Below are 22,611 nucleotides of genomic sequence, written 5' to 3' on the forward strand. Positions count from 1 at the left end.
ATCAATTATTGCGGCAAAAAATATCTAGATTATCGATAATATCTAAACACTTATCACTGAGAATATGTTCATATAGCCTATTTTGCATTTTGGTTTCACGCAATACATAGGTAATGTTGTTAGTGAGAAATGCCCTTAACACAGAGCTCTACAGCCTATAATTTACAATATTTGGTTCACATGTTTTTCTGTAAAATGTCAGTCACAGGGCACAAGGCATGTGAAAGCCCTTTTGTTTATACTCATAACACAAATGCAAAAACTACTTAAGATACAATTACAATACAATTCTTTTTTCACCTATTACTTCTTTCATTTGAAACAGAAGCAGGAAATATTGCCCAAATAAACAGCACACCAACAGTGGTCATTATTGTATAACCAAGTATGGAGTTTAATAATAAAAATATCTGCCACATCTAACAGTAAGCAGTTTACCCATTTTTAGTGCGAAATACAAACATGTATACTTTACCTGGGTTTAGCTGTGTGCGCCATCATTTTGGCGGGGTATGCTTATCACAGAACAGCCGAGGAAACAAGGATATTTTGTGTATTTGTTTTTAAATCTGATAATGCAGTTTGACCCAGTGTAAACAAAATCAGTTGTAACTAACAATGAAAATTCTTTACACACTTTTTTTTTTAAAATAAATAAGGAAAAAAACACTGTATTTATTGATAATATCAATTATCTGCCCAACCCCAGTGTGTGGAAAGAAGCATTCCAATGTAGCTGTACTTGTGCAAATGACAAATAAAGGACCATTTTCAAAGGTTTAGTGACTCAAATCGTGCCTATAGCTCTGCCATTTAGCACAAAGAAGGAGGAAGTGTCTTCAGATGTCTTTAAAAATCACAAGCACACTTTTCTTCTTTCACTTTTAAATGGCTCCAGTTAGTCCCATCCACCTTGGTCACACAGTCTGTGACTTATTTTTATTAACTGCTATTTCCATATTGATCGTAGACACTACATAATGGATGAATAGGTGGATATGTTCTGTTACCTTTAAGTGAAGTTATTTGCTACTTTCTGACTGTGTTTTAAGGGCATCATGGCACATTGGGCTAGGGGCAGGAATCTCACCCACAGTCTGTGTGTGTGTGCATGTGGGTGTGTGTGTGTGTGTGTGTATGTGTGTGTGTGTGTGCACCCTGCACTGATTAGGCATCCATATGCCCTGCGTTTTGACCCCAGGCTCACTGTGATCCTCAACAGGGTCAGATGAATGAATGAGTTGGTTTTATTGCCTCACACTAGGCCCCCCAACCTTTATATCGTTATAGATCCAATAGTGACCTGCCTGCCTCTGAGGTCTATATCAGCTGTGCCTCCCTGTCTCACTGTCGGCCTTTCATTACAGTGCAATGAAGGCCAGCAACCCACACCTCAAGACTCTGTACTTCGCCGCTGACAACGCTACAGGGATGAACAAGTGAGAAAAGCTGGGGCAGAGTGTTACATACAGGCATGCGATTGTACGATACAGACCCTCAAGTCATGTTCTGCCTATCTATGAGCGTAAGGACTGAAACCAAGAAAATTGTAGATCAAAAGCAAGTACTGTATCACTCTTTATAAGTTTACAGACGGAGGAAAAAACCTCTTAAAACACTGGTGCACAAATATGGGATGTTGGTTCTGAATGATGTCTCTGTCCTACAGATGGTTAAGAAAACTTGCGCAGGTGTCCCAGCAAAATGCCCCTTCAAATACAAACACAGAAGGTATCTATCTATCTATCTATCTATCTATCTATCTATCTATCTATCTATCTATCTATCTAATCTATCTATCTATCTATCGTTAAGTCTGCACAGTTCCACGTTAACTTGTGAGAAATAAACTTGATACGAAGCACGCCTCATGTTCCTCAGTTTCCAGGAGCTGGCAACTTACATTTCTATGAATATCCTGACACTGCGTGTGGTGTCCTGTCCCTGTAATTCTTTCTAGAATGTTACAGTGAAGAGAGTGACCATGAGGAAGGGACAGATGTGGAACAGGCAGGCTCTGTGAGTGCTGGTAACGTTAGTCCAGTCATTTTCACTCAGACTATCACACAAACATTTTCTGAAAGGCTTTGCAGCTTTAACCCATGAACACTGAATTGTGACAGTAACACTCCTATTATAATCTGTGTGTTTGAATGTCTGGCTTGTTAAAACAGCCGATTCACTGTACCATGAGATAAGGAGCATGCACTGAGTACAGCGCTGGACGTAGATTTTGTCATACCCAGGAGTCTAAAGTATTCAAAGAAACTGTACCATGATGGTCAAGAAATGCTGTACAAGCAGCACTGTGCAAAAGTCTTAGGCAGTGAAAGAAAATTATGTTAAAATGATTTTCATTTTGGTGTAAAACGGTCTGGGAACCGCAGTGAAGTTCTTCTAGTCATCAAACAAGACATCAGAATTAAAGTTAATTTGCAGGGGCCCAAGCAGTAATAGTTGCAGGATCCCTGTTGTTTTATTGAATTTTGGTTTTTTTCTGAGCAAATATACATTTAAGTAGTACCCAGACAAATAGTCAGTTCTTAAGACTTTTACATTACTGTATGTGTACTTCATGTGTATTCATCACCAGGAAGGGCCCGCTTCTCATGGCAAGGACACACCTAGTGAGGACACGGTTGTTGCCACGGCGATGCAGAACTCCACAGCATCCCCAATCAAACGGAATTCGTGGCTTAACAGCATGACGCAGGCCTACAGGAACTCAGACGATGCCATTGCTGTGCAGACAAGTGCCACGAGCTGCCCTCTTGTATGCGTGTCCTCGACAGCCGTGCAGGTCAGGGATCCGGCCCAGGGTGAGCATGTAACTCTGCATACTCTCCTAGCAAAAGTCACATGTCTTCCCCAGGGTTGGCGTCATGGGGGAGCATTTGTGGGCCCAAATGAGCCATTGTGCCCCAACAAATGCCACCTGTTCATCATAAAACTATGATGAAATAAGACTTTCCCAGGGCCGTGGCTACGGATTATTTACTTACCTGACACCCCCCCCCAATCAACTTTTACTGTCACCACCACCCCCTCTGCCCGTGCCCCCTGTCAGATGTGTTCTGGCACTGACACTGGTCTTCCCTCTGGCAAATGGATACTGATTAAAATAAGATAATCAGAGGACAGCACTGAGCTCAGATTTCCGGGGGGGACGGGACAGGGAGGTGTCAGCTGTTATGGCGGAGGCCAAGGATGGGCTGGGCCTCACACAAAGGCAAATGTGAGGAAGCCATTTTGGCAAACAAAAAGCTAAAAGCCAAATCACAGATTCTGGGTGCGATAATCTAAAATGTGATTGAGATCATTGTCTGAAACAAACCACAGCACAATAATGATCAAGTTCTAATGGGAGCTGGAGGAGAGCAAAAACACGGACTGTCTGGAGGGGTCCCTGAGTTATAATCATGCTGCCTGAGATAGGCTCCAACCCCAGAGGTGAGAGGCAGCAATGCTAACTGCACCACCGCGCAACCCCGAAAGGTTTCTAATTATTTCCAATTAATGGTTTCTATTGTATAAGCGCTATGGGGAGCACCTATTGTCGCATGTTGAGGACTGACACCATTTATGCATGCATCAGTAGAATTGAGAATGCAAGTTTATAAATCATAGTGCTTTGCTTCCATCAACTCTAGTTGTGTAGGATTAACATTGATAGTTTCTCTTGTAGTGTCTTTGTCTTTCTTGCACGCAATGTAAAGAAAATGAAAGCAAGGTGATTGCAACATATCACTTAATCTCCCCTGCAACCATATATGTCTTTTTCAGAGTTCAAAGAAGTCCCTGATGAAATGGAAAGACTGTACGTCCAGTTGAAGCAAGCTAGCCTGTACCCCACTGGCGAGCAGAAGCCCCTGACTGAAAGAGACTTCAGAAGTTCCTTCATCAGACGCTGCAAAAACAACACCCTCAATGAGAAGCTCCACCACTGTAGGGCGCTGAGAAGCACACTTAAGGTATCTTCACCAAGAACACAGTGGGATCTGAACTTAGACCAGCAGTTACATACTGTGCCAAACCAAAGAAGTGCACTTTCTGGCCAAAAGCATTTCCCCTGCTCCACGGTCCAATGATGACATGCTTGGCACTAATTAAGCTGATACTGGGCATCACATATAGCAACTCGGCCATGGATATTCAGTTCATACAGCTCCCAATAAACAGTTCTTGCGTTGACGGTACTTTCTGAGGCAATCTGAGACCCTGTAGCTAGTGTCTCAACCAAGGAAAGGTGATATTTATGTGCCATGAGCTACAGCACTCTGTGGTCCCACGCTTTCAGCTTGTGTGGCCTGTCTCTTCATGGCTGAGCTATGGTTGATCCTAGACACTTCCCCGTTACGTTAATAGAACCAACAGTTGAATGGGGCTGGTGTAATAGGGTAGAAACCAGATGAGCAGATTTGTTGCAACAGAATGGTGCTACGGTCAGAGCTCTTCAGTACGACCCATTCTACTACCACTGTTTGTCTATGGAGATAGCATGTCATTCTCTTCATGCACCTTTCAGCAATGGGTGTAGCTGAAACAGCAGAACTCAATAATTGGAAGGAATGTACACATACTTTTGGCCAGTTAGTGTATCTGCACTATGCAATGGCTCCCTCATAAATATATGTGTATTTTGGCATTAAGCTATTGTATAAATCACAATTATTTTCATGTAATATATTGTCTGACAAATATTTTGCCATGATTCTCTATTTAAAAAGTTTACATTAGAACTTTACTTAAGCCGTTCTTGCTTTGTTTGTGCTACAGGGGAAAGAGGCTGACCTTGTGATCATTGACCAGGTGCTGGCAGAGCCGTGTCTGACCACTACACAGTACAGGCAATGGAAGGACGCTAATTCAGTGCTTCTGCAGGAGATTTGCAGACCACTAGCAGAAACTAGCAAACAGATAACAGCAGCTGATAAGTTAACCATACATCAGAATGAAGGTGTGAAATGAGCAGCGCGTCCGCGCATGTGTCAGCAAGCTTGTTGCCTGTTGTCAACTGCCATCTGTAGCGGATAATAAACACTTAAGAATACCGTACCTCTCGGTCCACTGCGCCTATCTTGTTTTTATAGAAACTGTTTAATAGAAATTCCATCTGAAATATGCAGACCTTGATGACTTGTTTCAAATTAGCATTTGGACCGCAGTATTACTCTCATTACTCAGCAGTAGTCATTTTCCAATGACCCTCGGGGGACTGGGACCCAAAACTCTTCAGAGTTCGTCATTTAGATGTTTGATGTCTAGATTTAATGCACAGAAGTTAACAAAGTAAATTGTATTATTGCTGCGACAGACTCACAGTAATTTAGCACAGACCATAGGGTGACCACTATATGTTATTTTTACTGTCCTACGCCTTTTTCATGCTCATGTAATGTGACAGAATATGCATCTGTTATGGAAATTAATTTGTGCATAAATTGCATTAAACACATCCGTGTAAAAAATGTCAAGCCTGCAGACAAGGCACAAATATATACAACAAGCCTTGCACATTTTTGGGTTTCCCTTCATTTAACACCTGATTCAACTCCTTGCACCCCCCTGTCCTGATTACCACAGAGCTCTTGAGCTGAATCATTTGTGGTGGAACAGGGAAAGAACTAAGCTGCACAGGGCTCCGGCCCCCCAGGATTGCAGTCTGACATCCCTCATCTAAACATGGGATCTAATAATAAGCTCTGAAGCAATTAGAGGATTTGTTTCATCCTTGTGTTTATATGTTTGTTCTTTATAACTGAAGAACAAGATGCTAATCAACTATGTTTTGTATTTATAAACATATGTATAAATAGATCTATTGCCATTATATAGTTTAGTACATGTTGGACAATTGCGATCTTTTAATAAAACCCATATTTGATTAATCATCATTATCCTTATATTGGGGTGTGACTAACTACTATGACCACCTAAATCGCACAGATGATATTAAAAATACAAATTCATACTCTTAAAAGTTTACAGATTTACATTCAACGACTGATTGGATTATTCTCTTGAGTTCTACATACTGCACCAAGTCGGTACTACGGACGCATTAGATTGTAATATCTGCTTTAGCCACACGGGGGCATTGCCGCATTGGGTATTTCTTCTCTAATCTATTAGTCGCCATATTGGCCTGCTTGCAAGTCCGCCTCAGGCGGTGAGCAGCTCTGTAGGTTCCGAAGTAATTAATCTATTGGTAGCTGTTCCTCAGGTGAAATACACACCATGGAAACCGTCGAAGCATTTAAGTGCGAGGTTTGTATTTTCTATGTCGGTTTATACGAAAAAGTGTTTTGACCGTTTTAAGCACGTGGTATATTATGCACATTGCAGTGCTTAATTAGTTTGTGGTAAAGTTGTGATTTTTTTTTTGTGGGAAAGGGTCGCACGTCGGTGAAAACCAGACACGAAAAGGCTGATGATTTAGTAAGATATCTTTTAAATAAGTTTACACCAAACAGCACATTAGAACGAAGTATTTGCACATTTTCTTCCCATTTTTTTTTTACTATATATTGAGCTAAATGTTAATGAACTATAGACTTCAAATTAACCAGAATGTAAAAACATAAATTAGGGCATACTTCCATTCAGATGTTACATGAAAAAACGGTATAGCCTGTGTAATTTCGCAGTTTATAGTCAATTAAGTAGATAAGAATCAGATATGTTAAGTAATAAATAAAATTACCTTTATTTTGAGGGATTTTATTTCCCAAAAGCGCTGCCGTTTTTCTTATAGCATTATTATGTGTAACTCACGTCGTCATTTTTCAGTCGATGCAAGGTTTACACTTTAAAATGTAATTGAAATATACGATTGGTACGCGTTTCCGTTTTCTGAAGTGGGAAAAATAGCGATGGAGAAACGCCTAACTAAGGCGGAAGGGATCTTCAGGGAGGCTTGTCCCCTAAATTACGGGCACTTAGTTATGAAGAAAGAAGAAACTTAACGTGAACGTGCAGTGTTCTTTTAGTTAAAAAAAAAAAAAAATCACCGAGACCCCTATTTCCCACTTCAAGGCTATATGTTTGGCACCTGTTTGTGACTCACGTTTAAGTATCACTTTCAAACACTAACTGTAATTGAAAGTTTTACAGTAATATGAATGACTAGCAAATAAATTTTATTTGTTTTGAAATTTAAACAAAATGTCATAACTGAACTGATCATTTTGACTACTGCATGAAGTTTTTCTGATTTATTGTGTTATTTATATAAATATTTCTTGTCTTTCAGCTATATTCGCTGAATGAGCATAGGCCTCCAATCTCCAAAACAAAGATGACCAAAATAACCAAGATGGCTTTAAAGGCCAAGAAGGTTTGTAGGCAGATTTGTGCCCGGACCTGAGGTAACAGGGAGGGGATAATGAAATACAAAATGTTTTAGAAAGTGAGACGCTGTCGCACAGGCCTTGTTAGGATTACCATACATCCGGCTTTCCCCAGACACATTGTCTTTTTGGGCGTCCGGGCAGTTTTTCAGAAATCGATGGCTTTTCTGGGTTTAGCATTGCAACCCATATGACCCAGTTTTGCAAGTTACAGTGGGGGCACCAAGTGAAGGAAAAGGCACCAATTTTCGCTGTATTGCAGCTGCTCAGTATCATCGCACTGGTCATGCAGACGTCTGCTTTAAAAATGAAACCGTATGCACACCCCTACGTGTCACGAGTGACATGAGCTTCCAGAAACTTTCCAGAAGTTTACCTCACTTAAACATTTTATATTTGTGGCATTTAGTGAGCAACGGAGCGTCCTCTTTTTCATCTCACTAAGCATGTTAACCCTAGGCCTTGTCAAACTACAGAGCTTGCTCAGCTAATACCCTTTAGGTTTACTCTTTTCAGCATGAATTTGAGTTTTCGTCCCATGAATCTCCAACTTAAGATTTCTGCAAACTTCAATCAGCTATACAGGAGTCCTGCATTCTTGGAATGAGAGAAACTGAGTTTGACTTAATGGCAGTGTCTTAATGCAGTAGGGGATGCATGTTTGCAGTTTTATGCTTGTCATGGGAGTCTTAGTATTAGATTTTTAATGGGACAGTTGGATCTACATAAAAGATGTTAAGAATTTCTGCTCAGTGTGGTGCTGCTCCCAAGCTGTGACTGGACCTTAGCAAACAGTGCAGCATGTGGGCTGGGAACAGCTCAGTGTTCATCCATTACTCTCATTCAGGAAAGGCTATCTCAGTGTCCATGGAGGATCCAGATGCATTATCTATTCTCTGGTAATTCAGAAGTTTTTCCAGGATTATTTGCCGGAAAATCGTGTAGGAAGAGTGTATGGGAGTATCTCGCATACAGTCCTGGTGAAAAAGGCTGTGGGTTTTCACTTTTTTTATTCTGGCAACATGACTATGCTCATGAAGGATAATTAGTTTCTGGAGCTCCTCAAAGACCTTTCCTGGACTTTACTGAGCACAGAAATTTTATTTATCCTGTTTGGGAGATACCGGGGCATCACTAGATAGACAAGTGTTTCCCAACCCAGTCCGCAGGGAACCCCAGACAGTCCATATTTTTGCTCCCTCCCAGCCCCCAGCCAATCAAGAACGCCAAGTACCTGGTACAGGTGTGCTGGGAGCTGAGAGGAAGCAAAAACATCTTCGGGGTTCCCCGAAGACTGGGTTGGGAAACACTGAAATAGACCACTGCTTCTGTCAACATGCAGTCCTGAGTCGGTGTTTTTTACCTTCAGTACTACAGTAGGAAATGAGTCATAAAGTGTGTGTGTGTGTGTGTGTGTGTGTGTGTGTGTGTATTCTGCTGATCTGTCCTCATTGACAAGTTAAAACATGGGGAATTAAAATGCATAATTCTTATTGTTACAACTTAAATGTGTTGTTTTACTGGTGAATTTCATATTTTCTTTCTGCCATTCACTTGCCAGAATGCAAAATATATTTTTGTATTAAATGACCATTTACATGTTTGATTAAAATTTTTTAGTTTTGCTACAGTTTGCAAATTGTCAGACACATGTATACGAGCAGGTGCTAATTGTAGGGCTGTCTCATTTTCATCTGCATTGGATTACATGACAGTGTGCTTACAGCCTAATCGACAATTAAATGAACTAAATGTTGCTTATGTGCAAAACTTTTTCTTCCTCTAAACCACTTAAAGTACATTCATATACATAAATTCTTGCATACATACGTGGCACACCTGACCATTTCAGGTGGCACACCTGGCCATTTCAGGTGGCACCCTAGTGTGCCGCAGCACAGCAGTTTAAAAACACTGGCCTGGATTACCTGCACGTAGGTGTTGAACAGCAGATGCAGGTGTCTGTGCTTCTCAGCAATTGGCAGTGCTGCTCCGTACAGGCCCAGTGGGCCCAGATCGCTCTCTCACTGGCTCCGGACCCCCCGTGACCCAGAAGGATAAGCTGTTGGAAAATGGATGGATGGGTGGATGGATAAAAAGCATCAGCTAAAAATTTCCTTCATTATTCTGCTATTTGGCCGAAGGAAGGATGTGCATAGTGGATGATGGTCCAGATAAAGAGCGAAAGTATCAATTCTGTGGATGCACTTTACATTAAGAGTGAATGAAATTGCAGTTGTCTGTCAGTTTTACAAAGCAGAACTTAAATATCACCACAGAATGACTGCAGTCCAAATGCGTTTTAAAAGATGATGTTCGGATTTGACGGACTTGCTTAATAATGCGACATTAGCCATAGATGTATGTCATTTAGCCTCTCGGAGTAGCCTAGCCTGTCTTTGTCACTACTTTAATCATTTTGCTTAATTTACTTTCTATGATTCCTCTGTCAAAATAATCTTTGCTAAAACAAAGGTTAGCTCTGTTGCTTAGCCTAATCGTCTTACATAATACAGTAAGTATTAACCATACAATTATTTTTTGTGAACGTATTGTGTTTTGAGTAGGGTTCAGCAATACTGAAAGTTTATATTGATATACTGTTGCTGCACACTCCCCTCTTTGTGTTTGGAGTCTGCATGTTCACCCTGTGTGTGCCTGGCTTTTCAGCAGATTCTTTGGTTTCCTTCCACAGTGCAGAAACAAGCAACATAAGTATGCTGGAATGCCTAAATACACTGCAACTCCACGTGCACCCTGCAGTGGTTGGTTTGTTCTTGCTTTGTGCCAGTTGCAGAATGTTATGTTTTATATATTATATACTCATGGTTGTCAATGGTGATTTTCTAAAGGAACTTCAGACGTACATTGTGTTCTATGGACTAAGGAAGTGTGCCGGGTATATGGTGCATGCCCCTCCAGCTTAGAAAGCCCCTTCTGAAATAAGTTAGTCAGCTTTCCTGGTTCTTCTGAGACTCCTCACCCGAAACACAAATATCTTCTCTGGGAGGGTTTGTAATGTATATGTTGAGTCTTGATTCTCCAACTCATGCCAGTAACGTATGACATTATTCCCACAGCTGGCTCTTTGCAGAGCCTATCCTATATATTCTGTCAGGGACCTTTGAGCTCTGTTTGTGTCTGCAGGGCAAGTGTGAGGAATTCCTGAAAATTCAACAAACATTCATAGTTTCTGGCCCCAAGAACAGCCAAGATATATGGTTCTTTTTTTTCTATCCCAACAATTCACTGATTTTTCTTTCAGTTCTACAAACACGTTGTCCAGAGTGTGGAGAGATTTATTCAAAAAGTAGGTATCTCGGTCCAAATTTTGCTAAAGTTTTCAGTGTGATTTCACCACCCGCAGCTTATTGTGATTTCCTTACTGCTGCTTAATTACAGATTATATCATTATTGTCATGATTTTCAGTGTAAGCCAGACCACAAGGTTCCAGGGCTCTATGTCATAGACTCAATCGTGCGTCAGTCCCGGCACCAGTTTGGTCAGGAGAAGGACATGTTTGGCCCACGATTCAGCAGGAACATCACAGCCACCTTTCAGGACCTACAGCGCTGTCCCTCCGCTGACAAGGTGCCGCTTCCTGTTTCCGTTCTTCAGTGCTTTATTTTTCCAGTAGAATGGGCATTGTGTTGGTTCTGAAAAGGCCAGCTTTGTGACTTCTTCCACTGGCAGTGTCTGTTCAGTGGGCATTAATAAAACAGGATTGGCCTGTAATTTACTTTTTGAATAAATTATGATGGCACCAATCTGTGAATGTGTATCTACTAATAATGCTGCCTGTATGTCTACTGTGTGTATCTCCATCTGCATGTGTTTGTCTTGGTGTTTGCATATCTATCTTTGCATATATATGCTTGCAGTTCTATATCTGCATGTGTGTCTCAGTGTGTGTCTGCCTACCTGCGTGTCTGCTTTGCAGAGTAAGATAGTGAAGGTCCTGACCCTGTGGCAGAAGAACGCCGTCTTCAGCAGTGACATCACGCAGCCCCTTTTGGACTCGGTGGTTGGTTGGAACTCGCCCCCGGTTTCTGATGCCTCAGCCGTCACATCCAGCAGCGTGGATCCCGCTGATGCCTCCAGCCCATGCCAGGTTGTGGGGGCCCCGCCGACAGGTGAATCACATCACGTTACAATGAGACCATTATGACCTTGATGGCCTTTACAGCATAAAAAAGGGTAAGGTACAATTGTTGACCTGTTATGTATGCGTTTCAATATCTTAGATATATTTATCTGGCAGACGCTTTTCATATAAGTGAGGCAGATGGTACATCATGGCTGCATAGTCAAGGAACCAACTTGGTACCGGTGCTGCTAGGTTGGGTACCAGTGCTGCTAGGCTGTTTGTGTGTGACCAGGAACAAGTGCAAGATCTGGGAAAGCGAGCTATACACCGGGATTAACATAACTGCATGCAAGTATGCATTCATGGTATAAAAGCTAAAATTAGTTCTGTAACAATCTCCAAATCCATGATTCAGTTCTGACCTCTGTTTTGGAGCCACGGTTCAGTTCTTACCCTGGGTTTCTTTTTGGTGGGTGGGGGTGACTAAGAAAAAAATTGGAGAACATTTCTGGCTTATTAACCATCTTGAGCTAATGAAACTAACCTGTGGTAAAAGCTAGGCTTGTTTGCTCATTGCTCATGTTTGGACCAAAATAATCATGTGACACACAGTTGGAAGACAATAAAATATCTGTAATGTCTAATTACGAAATATACAGCTTGCCCAAATTTCTACTTGAATAGTTTTGTGGTTTGTGTGTGTTGTGTTAATGTGAAATGAAAAATAAGTTTTGTAACATTAGCAGCATAATAAGCTCACCAGGCTGTGGGGGATAGATACTAGATTGAACATTTATATCACAGTTTTGGTCTCAGTTTCAGAACCGTTACACTATTAGTTAGAACGTGTGGTAACTTTTTGCCCTAACAGTGCAAATGTGCATGAAATAAATTTGTGAATGTTTGCATGTGTACCAGTTATGTCAGTCCCTACTTACACAAAATGCTGCCACATAGAAAGACCCCAAAAAGAGAGCTGTGCAGGTCGAACTGGACTTGGTTCTTACAGTTACACACTATGAGGCGCCATAACCCAGACACAGCAGGTGCAGACTGAACAGCTCAGTGGTCAAATGAGCCCCAGTGTTTTTTGTAGTAGCCGGTGCCGACCCAGCCGATGCAGAGCAGAGCTATCCGGGCCAGGCCTTGCTGATGAACAGCGCCGACACCATGACCTTCGTCAGGCACGTGCTGGGGAGTCCCGAGGGGCAGCAGGTGGGCGGGGCTCCCTGGGGCCGGAAATCAGGCCGTGGTTAATGGTGCCCCTTCTGCAGGAGTGTCTGGGCTGCTGTTTACGCTGTGTGTATGTGTGTGTGTGTGTGTCTGTGCTCCTGCCGTCTCCATCAGTTGGTCCGGAATCTGCAGCTCCAGCGGAAGCGGAATCCCCAGTGTTCTCTGCTCCAGGCCCTCGATGCTGGACTGGTGGTCCAGCTACAGGCCCTGAGCTCCAAGCTCATGGTGGACACAGACCCCAGTGTGCCCAGCATCCCCGACTGTGGGCTGTCCTCTGTCAGCAGGCTGGTGCTGGAGACGACAGAAGGATCTGGAAAGCAGGATGCCGGAAAGAGTTCCTCCCAGCCGTGAGTGCCTCTGCACATAATAATGGCTGGCCTGACTTTCTCGAAAGCAGGCTGGCTTATTTACATAGCTTGGCCTTAATGACCTAGTGCCCCTGAATTCCACGTTGTTGAATCGCTGCTGCTGTCTGCCGTGCAGGGTGATGATGTTTGGACTCTTCTTTTGTGCAGTCAAACCATTTTGGAGCCTGTAGCAGTCTATCAGTCCCCCTCTTCAGCTGAGAAGCGGGACCTGGATCGCAAACAGAATCACCAGCCTCCTGAGGTACCAACTGCTACTGTTTGACCTCAGAAATGGGGTCCTTTTTTCTTTTCAAAGATTTACACTAACAGTCAAGTTTTTGCACACCACAGGTTTGTACCACTTTTACATTTATTTCATAAACTTCTTGTTTATTCTTGTTAAGCATTGGAATGTTTAGTAAACAACTATAAATTAAAATGACAAGGAAACTTCTTTTATTTAAGAACATAAGAAATTTACAAACGAGAGGAGGCCATTCGGCCCATCAAGCTCGTTTGGGGAGAACTTAACTAATAGCTCAGAGTTGTTAAAATCTTATCTAGCTCTGATTTAAAGGAACCCATGGTTTTAGCTTCCACTACACTAGCAGGAAGACTATTCCATACTCTAACTACACGCTGTGTAAAGAAGTGCTTCCTCAAATTTGTTTTAAAATGTTCTCCCGCTAATTTCCACTTATGGCCACGAGTTCTAGTATTTAGACTAATATTGAAATAGTAATTTGCCTGAACAGCATCCAGACCCGTTAGAATCTTATAGACCTGAATCATATCCCCAAAAGAAGCAGTTACCTTTATAACAACAAGAGTATGTAACAGTGCATATCTGACTCCTATTAACTGGTTGTGTGTTGATAGCACAGTCAAATTCTGGGCGGTCCTTTAATTTTAAATGCACTAGCAAACTGTTTCATCCCATGAAACGGCAGTATTTTATGTCCCTTGTAGAAAGAATGCTCTGAATTTTCTGCTAGAGGAGGTTGGTTTGAATCAAAGATATAACGTGTTTTTGCTATTTAAGGTACTCAAATGGTGTACATACTGTACTGTAAATTTATCTGTTAGCAAAGAATATTAAGTGTATTTTTAATAAATGTTAAGTGAGTAGAAAATCTCATTGTTTGCAAAAACTCTGCTGGTAGTGCAGTGCAGATGCCTTAGTATCAGCTTGCTTGTGGGCTGTGTGATAGTAGCCTTTAATTTGCTGGCAGTTACTCTATAAATTCCCCTTTGACACATGAATTCTCAGTGATTCTTGTGAATATTCCGTAATACTGTTCTAGTCTGGAGTAATATTACAGGGGCCGTCCCTGCACTCACCCTTTGAAAATGCCTTCATGGTCACAATGCGTGGTACAGTTTGACAGGGCACTGGCCTTTTCCAGACATCATCTGGGGTGGCTGTGCCTTCTGAGATAACCATCCATCAGGAGCCAGTGGAGGCTGATGGTAGACTGTTCTGTAAGCAGCTGGTGAGCTTTCTGAGACACACACCCCCCCCCCCCCCGTGAGCCTTGGCTTCACCCATCTTTGAAAACATCACCCATGTGCTCAGTCTGCTGGCCAGAGCATTAAGCTGTGTTTGCCTCCCTTCAAGGATCCAGATCCATGTGAGGACCACAGCACTGTGGAAGGGAAGACAATGGAGTCTGGGAATGAAGGCGTAGGAAACATGAGGCAGCCGTCTGGGTTGTGGAGCAGGTTGTGGTCTAGGTCATTGTCAGCTCCAGATGAGGGCATCATGGGCCCAAACCTTCATGTCTGATTGTTCTTCCTAGCTGGGGTGGCTATAAACCTCATTTGTAAAGTAATAAAAGTTCAGCTTTTTACTGCCACAGGTCTCCAAGGAAACGGGGGTCAAGGTCTTTCTCGGGCTCCTGTAAATTTGAGCTCCGTGACTGGTCAGCCTCTTCTCCTGGGGAATGCAGTAGAACGTCTTCATGCTCCTGCTCAAGTGAGCAATGCACCCGTGGGCGAGAAAGAGGGCGGCGGCAAAAAGAGCTGCCCCCAGTTCGCCCAAGAACACTAAGTGGTAAGGGGCCCCGCAAGCGGCAGAATCTTTCTGGTCAAAGCCAAGGTACCGGTGTCCACTATACGAAAGTAGGGCGTTCCTGTGAGGCCTTTCGTAAGCCAAAATAGTGTAAGTGAAGAAGCAGTTACCGTTAACTTCTATGGGGGAAATTTTTGTGCATTCCCAGACTGAAAATATAACCTACCCAAATCATGCCAAACAACACACAAAGCCTAAAATGGCATAGTAAAAGCAGGAATGATACAATATATACACAGTCTATACTGTCTCACAGGCAGATCTAATGTGTGTGCAGTGTAGTTTCACCTGAATCAATACACTCATCATTTAACGACTGATGCTTTCTGAGTAGTGCATCGTTAGGCGATTTTAATGTTGAACATCCTAGAGTATACTTGCACAAACCTAGATGGTATACCCTACTACACACAAGCTACAGTAAACTTTTTTTATAAGTAGAAAGAATGTACAATAAAATAACGATTAGTGCAGTATAGTAAATGCATGAATCAGTAAAATAATTATCAAGTATTGTGCATGGTACATAATTGTGTGTGTTATACTTTTATATAACAGTAGGTTTGTCTATACCAGCATCACCACAAGCACGTAATGCGCTGCGCTGTGACATTACGTTGAGTGCAACATCGCTAAGTGATAGGGATTTTTCAGCTTCATTACAATCTTATGGTCTGCCATCATATGAGGTCCGTCATTAATCAAAACACTATAATCTATAGTTGGCTTCTTAATAAACAAAAGTGAAATGCTATTTTCACTTTTCGTTGCTCTTCCAATTAGAGAAAAAGGTGCTAACGTAGGTCTTTTATAAAAGCGATGTAAAGTGAACATTCGAAAAGCGCGGGATATCTGTACTCAAGTGAGTGCAGTTTTCTTTTTCAGCGAATTTAGCATTAGTAATATTCACTTCTATAGTTGATTTTGACCATGTATTGTCAAATAAATAAAGTTATGTATAATAACATGTATAATAAAGTTTGCACATCATTCATACATTGATTTTTACATTACTTTTTTGATACACTGATAACTTTGACAGTGCAGGTTCCCCTGCTGATTAGTGGTCTGTTACGAGTGACCATGAGAGAGCGTTTTATTTCCCTCTTGCTTCAGTGTGCAGTTCAACACTGCGTGTGAGACGGCTTGGCAGCCTGCTCGCTGAGGAGGAAGTCGCCAATCTCTGCGAGGAGTTCGGCCCCATCGAATCCATTCAGGTCAGTTTGCTCTGCTTTGCCATCACTGCAAATGGACGTTGTGAGGTTTCATTGTGACCCATTGATTCTGCTGTGGATAACATTCTGGTTTGGGAATTTTTGTAGATATTTTCCCCACAGTCGTAGGATTTATACAAGAAATAATCATAACATAGAGGTACACTTACATTAATTACCCAGAAGCCAAAAATATCAGTGAACTGGATCAAACTAAAACATTCAGAAAGTTGATTTCAGTTACAACATAACTCTACTAATAGTGCTTTTCTATTGGCATACAGGAACTGAGCTGTACCCAAGCCATACTGCGACGAGACACTAGTTACAGCGCGGTTCCAGCTCGATTCGGTATTCCACTGCAGAAGGGTCGGCTCGGTAAAGGTGTTGCTGAGTTTGGAAAGCGACAGTGATGCATAACTGAAGAGATGCTTATTTACTGTTCACACGGTGTACATCATGATTTACTCTATGCAATTTTTTTTCTCATTTTTTACTGTGTGCTAATTTCCACTAGCATGTCTTTGAGAATCGCCATTTTAAGTATCAAACGCTTGTGGAATTAACATTAGCTTGCGTAAATTTGCATTACGTATCCATTCCATTCAGCTGTTTTATAGTAGTGTTTCTCAAACCAGTCCTCAGGGACCCAAAGAGATGGTCCACGTTTTTTGCTCTCTCCCAATTCCCTGGGAGTGGAGGCTCTGGTTTGACAAACACTGTTCTTCAGTACTTTAAGTAGGAGGTTGGAAATTTTCCAGTTCTGAGTTTTTGAGAATGCATCACTGTGCGATACTGCTAAAATTTAATATGTAGAATATATATACTTTTTCCTTCTGCCTAGAATGCTGGTATCTCAGTGCATATCGAGCAATCAGGTGGGGATGCAGCCAGCTCAGTTTGGTCATGCTTTTGGCCCTGCTAGTAGGCATGTCAGTGTGGTTACGGCTCTGGCACGTCTTGCATACTTTTGCAATGCAAAAATACCACTTGGTTGTACACCTTGGTTCTTGGTGGCAGTGGAAAAGGGCCATAAATGTAGCTAACGGGCATTTAGACCGCAAGAGGGCCATCAGACGTGTGTTATTTTCTTCATTTGAATTGCTTCCAAAGTTGAGGGTTTAAGGAGGTGGAAATAGCATGAGAGGAAGGTATTTGATTGCTTGCAGATTATTGCACCTGGGGACTGTGCCCACGTCTGCATGGTACACAGAGCGGATGCCCACCGCGCCCTGCAGGAGCTGCGTATGGGGTCCCGCGAGATCGGATCCCCTGCCACTGAGGTGTGTGAGTCCCGTTTGCTTCCATTTATTACTGCTAAGAGGCATTTGCAGTGTAGCCCCTATGTGGATCGTGTTGTGTGACTGATGTGCTGCTGCTCAGGTCTCCTGGGCTCTGAACAGGGGGGTGAAGCTGGAGTATCAGCATCTGTGGGATGAAGACCTGGGGGTGACCTACATCCCCTGGGGGAGGGTTACCTGGCACGACCTGGCCGGACTGGCACAGGGAGGCGCCATCGACCGGGAGACTGTGGACAGCGGTGAGGCTGGCGGCTGCATGGCCCTGAACATGGTGGTTATGTGACTGCTGTGCTCAGTCTGGCGTTCGAGTCTGTATTTGGGGCTGGTGTTTTTCTGGCAGACTGCGAGTCGGTCCTCCAGATGGCATCGTCCCGGGAGCCTGAGGGGCACGGCCCTATGAGCTTGGAGCCTGGAGCCCACCGCAGCGCTCAGGCCATGTGCCCTGGAGATCCTGGAGCCGAGTCTCCCATGCAGGTATCATCAGAGCTCTGACCGCTCAGGGAGCCACTCGCATTCCCCTCTGCAGGACTGCCGAAAGCACGCGGTCCTTGTTCTCATGCATGACGGCCTGTATATTGGAGGCCCCCCTGCCCATGCTGCCTCTGATTTCCATCATTGCAGGCTCCCCCATTGCCGTACTCTGGCCTTGCGGCTCGTCTTCCACGGCTGGGCTGTGCCACCCCCAAGGCCTGGCAAGGTGGGTCTGCAGCAGGCTTGCTTTTGGTCTGCAGCTGTTCTGCATGGCCTGCTATGCCGCTGGATGTGTCATCATTAAAACATGTAAATCAGAACCTGCCATTGTCCTGTTCAAGAGCTCCATTCTGCCTCTGCGGTGCCTCCAGTGGCTTCTGGCCCCTTATCCAAGTCGCCCTGTAAGTGTGCCGTCTGCGTAGTCAGCCGATCTGCCTCTGATCAGCAGTGTTTCTTAGAGGTAAACCTTCACAGCAGCGGTACTTAGAAATACCTCTCCTCGCATTTGTCGAATTGGGATGTTTTTCAGCATAATCAGAGGGAATCATGTCATATATTCCAGATTCCAAATGAATGATTAACCCTCATTCTAAATGAGATATTACAGCTTTGAATTCTCTCTACAATTAAACCCCTGGTCTCCAGCAGCCCTGAAGATCTCCCAGGACAGTGTCGACATGGTCACCACAGACTCTGCAGTCTATGGAGCAGGAACCTCATACCCCTGTCCGGACTCAGGTCCCCAGGCTGTTGTCAAGCCCAATGGTGCCATGCAGGGGACGCCGCAAGGTACCAAAGCTGCCCTGTGGTTTATCGGCACCCAGCTGAAATCCTGCATGACGCAGCCAAGGGTTCAAAGGGGTTTGATGCGGGTACCCTGAGTAGAGAAGTAGGCTCCTTTCTCTTGGCTGGTCTTGCATACTTGGTGCTGAGGTAGAGATGGATGAATTATGATGGTGGGAGTTGATTTCGTCTATACTGTGAATAATAAGCTTGTGCTGTCCTGTCTGTCCCTGCTCAGGGGTGCCGGCCTCCGCACGGTACAGTGTGGGACTCCTAGGCTCACGTCCGTCAGTGTTCCTGCAGCAGGCAAACATGGGCCTCTCGAAGGTGCCCAGGGCCCAGCGTACGGTGGGCCCACCAGGGGTGAGCCGATGGCCACTCCAACCCCCGCAGCTGCGCGTGCCCAGCCCTGCCCCCCTCAGTGTGCCAAGAGGGTCTAGGAGGCCCAGCTGTTGGCCAGGCATTCGGCCAGCCAGTCCTGACGTGGTGCCCATTGACAGCGCGATTTGGGGACACCGCCCGCCCCTTTTCAGGGCCCGCGTCATGCCGCCTGCAAACCTCCACAGTGGGAGCCCCTTCCTGGGAGACTGGAGGAAGCACTGGCCGGGACCCCCCAGGGAAAACTTAGAAATGCTGGAGATGGGACGATCTCCCTGGGTGGGGCCCAGAGGCTTTCAGAGCTGCCACCCACATCCTTACTGTTATGTCCCAAAATGGTCTGAAGATGGAACCAGGGGAGGAAGGCGAGGAGGAGGAAGATGGCCGGCCAGAGGTCTGGTGGCTCGACAGCTTGGGCCTGACAGCTGCCTGCCCAGAACAGGACCAGAGGGGGATGATAACTCAGAAAGCTTGTAGGACAGAGAATGGGAGCTGGATCAAGCAAGGATGATAGAGACCCCAGCATGTAGGGGGAGAACAGAACCTGACGAGTGGAGTAGTCAGAGGAGCGACTTTATCCCCCCGGGAAAACAGCCAGGAAGCGGAGGCCCGCAGTGACTGGAAGCAGGTGTAGCCACTAAGGAGGCGCAGCCATCATTCAGTAGGTAAACACCAATATTCTGATGCTTAAAATAGGTGAAAGAGTGACCTCTCCTCCTGAATGCTCATTTGTTTATGTTTTTGTTGATCCTCTGGATTAAATGGCACGTCACTGTCACTGAGGTTAATAGCAAAAAAAAATGTAATTCAAAAGTGAGCAATGACATACTTTGTCTGATATTTATGGAATAATGGGGCTGTTTAAAACGAGGTGTGATATCAAACACTGCCGCCTTGTGGCCATTTCTCCATTTTTTATATTTCCTGAAGTTCGCTGAGTTCCTGCTCTTTGTAGAGAAAATGCATTCCTCATTTATATTGTGATTTACGGTCAGAATGGTGCTGCATTTCAGTTTAAAGATTAAACTATGTCATCCCCATCAAGACTGTATTATTTTTACAAAAAGGTTAGTAAAATGATAATTGAGAAGGGGCTGTGTTCTGATGTATATTGCTTATAAAATATTTTTTTTAAACTTGTCATCCAGTCAGGGTATAATTCAGAAAATATGTTTGAGCTCGGTACCTGGAGAGGTTAATTGTCAAAACGGCTGCTTCATAGTTTGGTCCATTAACATGGTTGTATGATTCTAATTAGCTAAAATAACTACAATGGAAACCACTTATAATGATCACATCTGGGTGAAATTGATCGCTATAAGCAGATGATAACCGATATTTTTCTTTCTCAGGCAGATTACCATCTAATTGACATTTGTACATTACATGAGTTTAAGGTAATAAAATGGACAGCGTCACTATTTACTTAATTTTATTGACGATTTCAAAATACAGTACAGCTGTTTGAAATGCCATTCAAATTGCAGTACTGTACAAATTAAATTACTGAACTGTGTATAATTCAAATATGCTTTAATACAGTACAGTATTATACATAATACTCATTTAAATTTTATTTAAACAGCGCATTTTCACAATGTGTTTCCTCCAGGTACTCCAGTTTCCCCCCACAGTCCAAAGACATGCTGAGACTAATTGCAGTTACTAAATTGCCCATAGGTGTGCGTGTGTGAGTGAATGGTGTGTGAGTGAATGGTGTGTGAGTGAATGGTGTGTGAGTGAATGGTGTGTGAGTGTGCCCTGTGATGGGCTGGCCCCCCATCCAGGGTTGTTCCCTGCCTCGTGCCTGTAGCTTCCGGGATAGGCTCTGGACCCCCTGCGACCCAAAAAGGATAAACAGTTTGGCAAATGGATGAATGGATTTTCACAATATTGTCTCAAAGCACTTATTGTAGTTTCACTGCTGCATCTCGGTGGCTTGTCTTTGCCGGTATATCATAAGCTTTGAGTGCGACTTTTTTTCCTGTCATGCTTTGCATGCACACGGCAGGTAGCCTCAGGTAGATAGCCAGAAGCAGGCAGGTTACCACAAGGCAAGGTAGGGCAATCAAAGTAAAGAAAAACGCAGTTTAAATTTTTTCCATGTTATGTTTAAAAACACCCAAAATGAACACTCTAAGCGGACTTTTTGATTACTATAAGTATATTTTTTAATTATTTGTATAGGAATAATTCTGTCCTAAGCTTTTTGAGCCATGTAAGCGGTTGATCACTATAACCGTGATCGATATAAGCGGTTTCCACTGTATTTGAAACGCAGCCTATTAAATGTCACTATAATCCTCTGGATTCTGGTAAAAGTCACTGTAACTGTTATTAGTTTAACAGTATGGAGGCCGAATGCTCAGGTGCCTATGAATGTTACTCAGTATAAAAAGGCTGGGGGTTTAGGCAGCGTGTGCATGTGGCCTGCCAAGGGATGCAGTTCTATGAGCATCACTGCTGTGCTATGGAAGACATTGTATTGCAGAAGGTCGCTAACCCTGTCCTAAGTTGGGTGATGTTTAACTATGAGAAGTTCCATGGAGGCCCACTAGATGGCAGTGTAGGGCTTTTTTGGGACATTGAATTTCACTAGACAGGTATTTTGTTCATATCTGCAGGTCTTACATCTGTTAAGAATCACAGCTGTAAGTGATTCAAAGCAAAAGAGAACACAAACAATGTTAGTGTACAAAGGAGTTGTCCCGCTTTCATTCTCAGGTTGAAGGAAGTTCTCTGCTTCTGATGTGTTGAAATTCGGAGGTCAGAGAATTTCAGGAAGGAAAATTTACAGGAAGATCATGTCAGTAAGGTACTGAGGCCTATGTGCAGCTGGCCAGGCAGCCTCTTGGAGCCAGTCATGGAAATGGTGTGAAGGATAATGACACTGACCTGAAATCAGGTGCAGGGTGTGGCATTTACGTCCATCACTGTGGGAAGTCAGTGTCAGTCCAACCCTGGCTGATAGCATTTGTTGAGCATACCTTTTGAAACCTTTTGATTTTGCTAGGTTTTGAGATTTGTGTTTGGGAGCCCTTCATTCATGTTTGGGCATGTCCATGACCACTTTATACAACATATCTTTTAAAACTGGAATATGCAGTTTTCAAAAAGAGAAATATACAGTATATATGAAGTTCACATTTATACAGTGTACTTGGATGTGTGCAAGCTATGAAATTGTTTGGATTCCTTAAGGGATTATAGTGACAGTGTTCACATTGTATTCATTGGCACAGGCACAATTAAATTCTCAGGTACATTTTTATTAGTGTATTTTTATGGGAAAGAAAACATATCATGTTAAACACATTTTAATGTGTTTATATCATTTCACTGTATGAATGAACCGCTTTCGAACACACCTCATTTT

At 43.3% G+C, this 22,611-nt stretch overlaps 3 protein-coding genes across 11 annotated transcripts in view; all 3 read left to right on the top strand.

Annotated features, from left to right (window-relative positions):
• The window catches only part of cnksr3 (cnksr family member 3), a 50,708-nt gene extending 45,653 nt beyond the window's left edge, over positions 1-5,055 (top strand). The window contains exons 17-22 of the mRNA XM_023825899.2: positions 1,368-1,439; positions 1,670-1,731; positions 1,961-2,019; positions 2,594-2,819; positions 3,784-3,971; positions 4,777-5,055. Coding sequence (XP_023681667.2) covers positions 1,368-1,439; positions 1,670-1,731; positions 1,961-2,019; positions 2,594-2,819; positions 3,784-3,971; positions 4,777-4,968 — 799 coding nt within the window. The 3' untranslated portion in view covers positions 4,969-5,055. The remainder of the gene's footprint in view (positions 1-1,367; positions 1,440-1,669; positions 1,732-1,960; positions 2,020-2,593; positions 2,820-3,783; positions 3,972-4,776) is intronic.
• A 139-nt stretch (positions 5,056-5,194) lies between these two features.
• LOC111851199 (SR-related and CTD-associated factor 8-like) lies at positions 5,195-20,318 on the top strand. Of its 9 annotated transcripts, none has more exons than XM_023825887.2 (20): positions 5,195-6,267; positions 6,394-6,438; positions 7,253-7,336; positions 10,615-10,659; positions 10,780-10,941; positions 11,291-11,483; positions 12,534-12,652; positions 12,785-13,017; positions 13,186-13,279; positions 14,424-14,510; positions 14,636-14,751; positions 14,877-15,070; positions 16,205-16,305; positions 17,472-17,585; positions 17,686-17,842; positions 17,944-18,077; positions 18,225-18,300; positions 18,416-18,475; positions 18,720-18,863; positions 19,096-20,318. In XM_023825887.2, the coding sequence occupies exons 1-20, from the start codon at positions 6,238-6,240 to the stop codon at positions 19,710-19,712; spliced, it is 2,805 nt and encodes a 934-aa protein (XP_023681655.2). In that variant the 5' UTR covers positions 5,195-6,237; the 3' UTR covers positions 19,713-20,318. The 9 variants fall into 9 exon arrangements, with proteins under 9 accessions (XP_023681655.2, XP_023681657.2, XP_023681659.2 ...); XM_023825889.2 differs by having other exon boundaries at positions 18,723-18,863; XM_023825891.2 differs by having other exon boundaries at positions 14,636-14,739.
• The window catches only part of LOC111851202 (rho guanine nucleotide exchange factor TIAM2-like), a 58,072-nt gene continuing 55,226 nt past the window's right edge, over positions 19,766-22,611 (top strand). Inside the window, exon 1 of the mRNA XM_072702901.1 lies at positions 19,766-19,900. The gene's annotated coding sequence lies outside the window, so the exon portion shown is untranslated. The remainder of the gene's footprint in view (positions 19,901-22,611) is intronic.

The sequence above is a fragment of the Paramormyrops kingsleyae genome, chromosome 19 (genome assembly GCF_048594095.1).
Source record: "Paramormyrops kingsleyae isolate MSU_618 chromosome 19, PKINGS_0.4, whole genome shotgun sequence".
NCBI lineage: Eukaryota > Metazoa > Chordata > Actinopteri > Osteoglossiformes > Mormyridae > Paramormyrops > Paramormyrops kingsleyae.

What these genes read in the sequence shown, in the direction of transcription:
- LOC111851199 (XM_023825887.2), top strand. Translation starts at nt 6,238, where the DNA reads ATGGAAACCGTCGAAGCATTTAAGTGCGAG. An exon ending in TCGAAGCATTTAAGTGCGAG is followed by an intron (nt 6,268 to 6,393) that starts GTTTGTATTTTC and finishes TTTGTGGGAAAG; the next exon opens with GGTCGCACGTCGGTGAAAAC. An exon ending in CACCCCCAAGGCCTGGCAAG is followed by an intron (nt 18,301 to 18,415) that starts GTGGGTCTGCAG and finishes GTCCTGTTCAAG; the next exon opens with AGCTCCATTCTGCCTCTGCG.